Source organism: Haliotis asinina, chromosome 1, assembly GCF_037392515.1.
Source record: "Haliotis asinina isolate JCU_RB_2024 chromosome 1, JCU_Hal_asi_v2, whole genome shotgun sequence".
In the NCBI taxonomy this organism is placed as follows: domain Eukaryota; kingdom Metazoa; phylum Mollusca; class Gastropoda; order Lepetellida; family Haliotidae; genus Haliotis; species Haliotis asinina.
This window is the reverse complement of record NC_090280.1, coordinates 23,316,972-23,323,666: the sequence shown is the minus strand read 5'-3', so window position 1 is coordinate 23,323,666 and position 6,695 is coordinate 23,316,972. Positions and strand designations below refer to the sequence as shown.

The window sequence follows — 6,695 nt, the reverse complement described above, 5'->3', positions numbered from 1 at the left end:
CTCTGATGATGCATGTCAAGACTCATAACGAAAACAAGGAATTCCACAGCTATGCTCTGTGTGCCAAGGTTTGAAGTTTGAAGGTTTTGTTGATGGTGATGTACAGTGATGATCGACAGTATACCAAGAGTCGGTCACTGTGGAGAAACTTTCTGAGAAACCACTGCATCGTGTATGGACTGACAACGTCTTTATTATTTACAACATGACGTTTCTGGACTACTTCCTTCCCCTTCATCAAGTGAAGGACGGAATATGATCACAAGTATCGCAGGCATTTTGCAACGAGGTTTAAAAGGAATATTTGTATATTCCTTGAGGTGTGTAGATTGAATATCTCTCTAGATAATTACCCTGCTGTCAATAGGAACGATCAATTAAGACAAAAGTCATCAATATCCCCCGCAACAATAGGCCAGTGTTTTGCTGTGCATATGGCAGAGTGGGAGGCTTGTAAGGTTTTAAAGTTTTGCTCCTAGAAAGAACACTACCACCAAAGTCAGTCGAGGTCGAAGTTCTTGCCATCTAAACGCCAAAAATATTTTATTCAGATATCCAAACCTAAAAGAAAGCGTCACTATACCACCAGGCCTATCCATATGCCAAGGTTGGTGAAGTAATAGTGAACAGTTTTAAGGTTCTGTTCCAATTTCAATGTCAAACGTCTTGTCATGGAAACAAAGAAAAAAAAAACAACCAACCAACCAACCAACCAAACAAACAAACCAAAAATCACAAACAAATTTCACACACTGGTGCAACACCCGAAAGACACATCGAGGAATCATGGTGAACATAGCGAACATGTGTACCACGTTTGATAAAGTAAACGTTTGGGTGATCTTCTAAGTACATGGGAACCTGAAAAAATTCATGTCCGGGTCTAATCCCCGAAAGGGATCAATCATGCTTGGCATGTGTACTAAGTTCTATGAAGCTAGCATTTATAGTGTAGGAGATCTACTCTGGACAAGATGACATCCCCTTAATCACAGGCTAAGTCATATTTCCACGGAAAACGTGGAATAATTAACGCAGCTTAACCATTGTCATCGTGACCACCCTTGGAGTTGGTAAAATCGCCCCGGCCTTCTACCCCTGGGATTTTCCGTCCTCCGCTGGTTTACACCTGCTACCAAAACCTCGGAGTGGTGTTTCATCCTTTACATCAAAATGTCACTTGCCATATTCGTACAGCATTATATTTTATTTGTGTGTACGTGAGAGAGGAGAAAGACGTGGCTGGTCAAATAGTAAATGTTTGATAGAGGGAATATTACACTTGAGAGTTCACGAGAGCGTGAATCTCGGCGTGAGTGGTTGGGTTCCAGTGGTGTTTGGGTAGAGGGGTGTATTCAAATTAAGCAGTCTTGCTGTGGAGGAGGCGAAAATATGTTTTTGTAAACACTGAGATTTTAGCATTTAATACTCATTTGTTTGCGTTTTCACATCATGTCAGATTTGTGGACAGATTATCAATGTTTTAAATAGGTATCACTTGTAGCGATAGCCCGAGTCAAACACAGTACTTTTCAGTACAAGCAGTGAAAGTGATAGGTGATTGGGGAATCAGTGGGTGAATTTGTGAATTAATTTTTGAAAGGCTGAATCAGTGGGTGAGTGAGTGTGTCAAAAAAAGTTGGTGAGTCGGTGAGCGAGTGAGTGGGCGGGTAAATCGGTGAGCGAAGAAGGGTGCGAATAGGTAAGTCGGTGAGTGAGTGGGTGTTTGAGTGAATGAGTGAGTGAGTGGATGTTGAGTAAATGAGTGGGTGAGTGAGTGAATAGGTGGATGAGTGAGTGGATGAATCTGTTGGTGCGTGAGTAGTTGAATGGTGAGTGAATGGGTGAATGAGTGAACCAGTCAGTCAGTGGTTGAATGAGTGGGTGATCACCAGAAATGGACTTCACACATTGTACCCATGTGGGCGTTGATGGAGGACATATTCACAAAAAACATATATTATTCACAGGGCAATATTGTAAGGTTCACAACGTAAGGTTCACCCGGAAATGTTTATAAGGAAATATTGTCCAGTGAAACTACATCATGTGACGCATTATATCAGAAACTGCATCTGTCAGTTTCTGCTCACCGTAGTAGTGACAATGTTTCTGGGTTCCATTGTGTCCGTAGCTCTATATGGGTTTGGTATGTATCTGTCTTTGAAAACTGAAATATATATTGAATCTCTGATTAAGTTGCTTTTCAGTGTAATCTTACGCAATGTCTAACGTGTCAACGTATCTAGTGTTACTGAGTTCTGATTCTAATTACCTTTTCGTTATACAGCTCTAGTCTCCATGACAACTGGATACCCTTACACTGTTACACGTGTTGGTGAAGATGTTACCATGGCCATGAACCCACAGAATGTCAGCTTTGTGTATTATGTATGGGTGAATGGTTCGGTATCTGTGAGACTGTTACTGGTCCACCCCTTGTCACACCGTGTAGTGGTACTCAGCAGGACCAGGATCAGATACACCGGGGAGGACTCACCATCACAGATCGGACAGCTGAGGTTTACCATCTACAATGTTACTGTACAGGACGCTGGTACTTACTACTGTCAGGGAAGCAATGGACAGGAAGTTACTGGATGTAGACAGGTCCTCGTTGTAGCACGTGAGTACTGAGTGGAGTTTACAGAACGGTATATAAGTAAAAGGATACGCCTACATTAAAACGTAATTAAGGATATATAAAGACGTGCGTGTGTGCGTGCGTGCGTGTGCATGCGTGCGCTTGCAAGCCTACTCACAGATCCGGGGTAGAATTGATCTTCATTACTCCTTGCTTGTCGTAAGAGGCGACTAACGGGATCGGGTAGTCAGATCCGCTGACTTGGTTGACGCATGTCATCGTATCCCAATTGCGTAGATGTATGCTCATGATGTTGATCACCGGGTTGTCTGGTCCAGACTCGATTATTTACAGATCGCCGCCATATATATGGAGTGTTGTTAAGTGCGGTGTTAAAACAACAGTCCAACCAACCACTTACTCCCAGTATATCTGAATCCACCTGTCTTATTAATCCCGAGCGCCAGTCAGTGTAACATGCTCTATTTGTACAGATGAAGTCGAAGACGAATGTCATGTCCTTTTAAGATGTCCACTATATGATGATATCAGACGTGAGCTAATGGAACGCTGTGATACACTAGACAACTTCTCTGAACGCCAGGAGCGTGCTAGTTTTATACTTTCAGATCCTGTGATATGTCAAATAAACTATCTGTCTGTAACAACACCCAGCATATCTAACGTAATTTTTGCGACGCACCTTGGGATCAATCCAGCCAACCCCCTCTCTCCGGGCAAAAGATTTATTCATTTGACCGGTGGGGAAGTAGTTGTGTCGTACATGTACTTTTAATCAACAAACCGGTTAGGAGTATTAACGTGTCGATGGAGTTTATTTAATTGACAATAAAGGCCAATACTTAATAAATAAAAGTGTCAGAGCATTTACTTTATTCAGTTTATTATGTCTCAGTGGATTCATATTGTAAAACATTTTTTACAGAGAGGCCAACCACACATTTAGTAAAACCATGTTTATTGGCACTGGTGTTAAAGTCTCGGATCATCTGTTACATTTTTCACAGAGAAGCCACCCACACCCACTATCACCGGACCTACCTCACCTGTTTCAGGTGAGAATGTCACCCTCAGAATGCTCCTCCTCCTCCCGGAGTCTACCCCCGGACCATCACCCACTGACCATGACCTACATCTGGATGAGGGACATAGCCCTGCTAGAATCTGGTGATGAGTCTCCTACAGGTGGAGATGACCTGACAATAACCCACGCCAGCAGAGAGAACCAGGGAGACACCTACAGTTGCCAGGCTGTGGAGGAGGGGCTGGAGTCTGACTGGAGTCACGGACATGTACTGGATGTCCTTTGTGAGTAAGAACCTACCTTTGTTTACGGTACAGGAACCTCGCATATCTATGCAACTTAGCATACAACTTACATAGAACCTTTATGTCCTGAATCATTATTATGGTAGTACCTTTGTGGTTCTGATAGGACTTAATGACAGCTACATAATAATGTGTCCATTTATACAGCTCCAAACTCCACACCAGGTATACTCATAGCGCTAACAAAAAGGCATTACTGGTGTCCGTTGATACAGAACTTTCGGAAGAGAACACAGCCAGAATCTGTGGTGAAGGCCTTCAGCTTCAAAGGCAAGCGGTGTCAGGTGTTATGTCCAATATACACGAACACTTTAAAATTATGTAATGTCATTGTTTCTCACATGGACATATATTTTAAATGAGCAAAAAACGGGCACGGACCACTCAGCTGAAATACAAAAGATCAACACAAAACCAACAATACATAATATGTACTGAATCAGATCAAAGTGTCAATTTATGTTCATCAGGCTTGCATATTTAAAGTAGCGGTAAATATGCAGATTTCAGAGAATGTAGATGCACGGTGACAAAGGTCAAAACAAGGTTATGTAAAACATCAGGAAAATACGGAAGACAGGAGAGTCAATACCAACCACGGGGATAAAAGTTCACGGCATTTCAAGCAAACATTGCTGAGAGGTGGGCGTTCACTAAACGAAGGGGGTTTTAACTGGTTACCTTAGAACTGATATTTCAGCGTTGATCGTGTTTCAACATGATGATTTCATATATACTCTTCCAAAAAGTAGGGGAACTGTACTTTCAATGTACGATTGTCGAAATTGGGAGATATATGGGATTGAATCAATGTTGATACAATAATAATGGATGTTTTGAGAATGCATGACCACATGGATTTCATTCAAAACAAAGTTGTTCGTTGAGTTATCCCCCTTGTTAGGTGATTGAAGTATGGCATGAAAATTTCAGGTTTACAATTTTCAGTCAGTAGTGTGTGATTTGACCCTCAAAACCCTGACCAGGCACAGATGCAAGAAAATTATCTGAAAAAATAGTCTACAGTGATTTATCGACCTGCCTGAGTACCCGTAAAGGTCCCGGGGTACAATAGGCCTTCAGCAACCCATGCTTGCCATAAAAGGCGACTCTGCTTGTCGTAAGAGGCGACTAACGGAATGGGGTGGTCAGGCTTGGTTGACACATGTCATCGGTTCCCATTTGCGCAGATCGATGGTCATGTTATTGATCACTGGATTGTCTGCTCCAGGCTCGATTATTTACAGACCGCTGTTATATAGCTGAAATATTGCTGAGTGCGGCGTAAAACTTAACTTATTCACTCACTCACTCACTCATGGGGCTTTTGTCCTCAAAGGCGCTTCTTTTTTAAATAGTGACAATATTGGGTTTACAATTAAGAATACGGTAAAATGCATGAAACGTTGACGATATCTGGTACAGGCACTGATCTTTAGAGATATAATCGTAAGGGTATCAGATGAGATGTACATGAACGTCAAGATAATATATGAATCGAATTGTCAACGTTGGTCAGGCGGAGCATACAAATGACAATATCGGACGTGTACACACAAAATACAGTTGACTGTAGATTCCAGTTGTTAACAAAATCACAGTTGAGCGGCTATCCAGCTCGTACAAACAAAACATTGGACGTTTTCCCTGCTGCGGTCGCGGTCGACCATTCAGTCGGAATACCTGACTGATACGTACACGTATATATGACTTAGAGGAACAAAAGCAGAATGTGCGTCATGTGTCGTCGTTTGCATTTGAATGTAATACTTTCGTGACAACAGTAAGATCTTTGAAACTGGGAGTCTTATATTGGTGAGCCTAGACTCGACAAGGCTAGCAGATGTAGATGTGATCAACACTAAAAGTAGAATTGGCATGAGTAAAAAATAAAACCTAACCAACTTCAAAAGTCTAAACCGAGAGTTGATGAAAAATTAATTCAAGTGAAATTGATATACAGTGGTATTGGTATGATAGAAGAAAATATCAAGTTATTATAACAAATTATTATTTCTGATTATCTCACCTGCTTTGCAGATGGACCTTGGCAGATACAGTTTGACGACACAAGGGACAAGCTGGAGGTAGAAGAAGTGAAACCTGTGACAGTGAGATGTTCTGCTGACCATAACCCTGCCTGCACTGTAACCTGGTGGGACACATCCAGACAGATGGCGATTACAGGACACAGGAAGGCTGTGTTGTCTATACCAGCTGTAGATATGTCTGTGTCTGGACAGTACACGTGTCACGTCAACAACAGCCATGGGAATGCATCACGCAGCCTGACTCTAGAGGTCTTCAGTAGGGCTTCCACAGATTCCGGAAACATGCTTTGTAACAGAATATGTAAAATTCAAGATTATATTTGAATGAGATATGTAATGAAGTTTTTACTCCCTTCAAATGGATGCAATGACAGTAGCACTGCCAACTTGACCGTTATGATTGGATCCCGCTATGAAATGGATCGATGGGTGCTGTATCGTGAACGCAACTGGTTGCATTGCAGTTGGAAAGTGTTATTTCTGATGAACATCGGAAGGGTCAAGTCATGAACCTAATTAAAATCTTCTTAAGAGTTGTGATGTTTCTGGGTTATAAGTGATATAAAACTCCACTCATTTACTCACTCACTCATACCCACCAATTTACCCGCGCACACCCTCACCCATACCCACCCACTCAAATTCGCAGATTCGGGGTGGCCCTGGTTACATTTGTAGTCCTGGTATAAATGATATCTCTGGTATTTTGC

General features: G+C 41.9%; 1 protein-coding gene across 1 annotated transcript; it reads left to right on the top strand.

The window, feature by feature from the left end:
* Positions 1–3,666: 3,666 nt before the first annotated feature.
* Positions 3,667–6,309, top strand: LOC137262480 (sialic acid-binding Ig-like lectin 5). Its single transcript, XM_067800135.1, has 2 exons — positions 3,667–3,913; positions 5,975–6,309. The coding sequence occupies exons 1-2, from the start codon at positions 3,667–3,669 to the stop codon at positions 6,307–6,309; spliced, it is 582 nt and encodes a 193-aa protein (XP_067656236.1).
* The last annotated feature ends 386 nt before the right edge of the window (positions 6,310–6,695 follow it).

Excerpts from the sequence above, each read along its gene's own strand:
- LOC137262480 (XM_067800135.1), top strand. The coding sequence starts at position 3,667 with ATGTCACCCTCAGAATGCTCCTCCTCCTCCCGGAGTCTACCCCCGGAC. Across the intron at positions 3,914-5,974 it reads ACATGTACTGGATGTCCTTT|ATGGACCTTGGCAGATACAG; the intron begins GTGAGTAAGAAC and ends CCTGCTTTGCAG.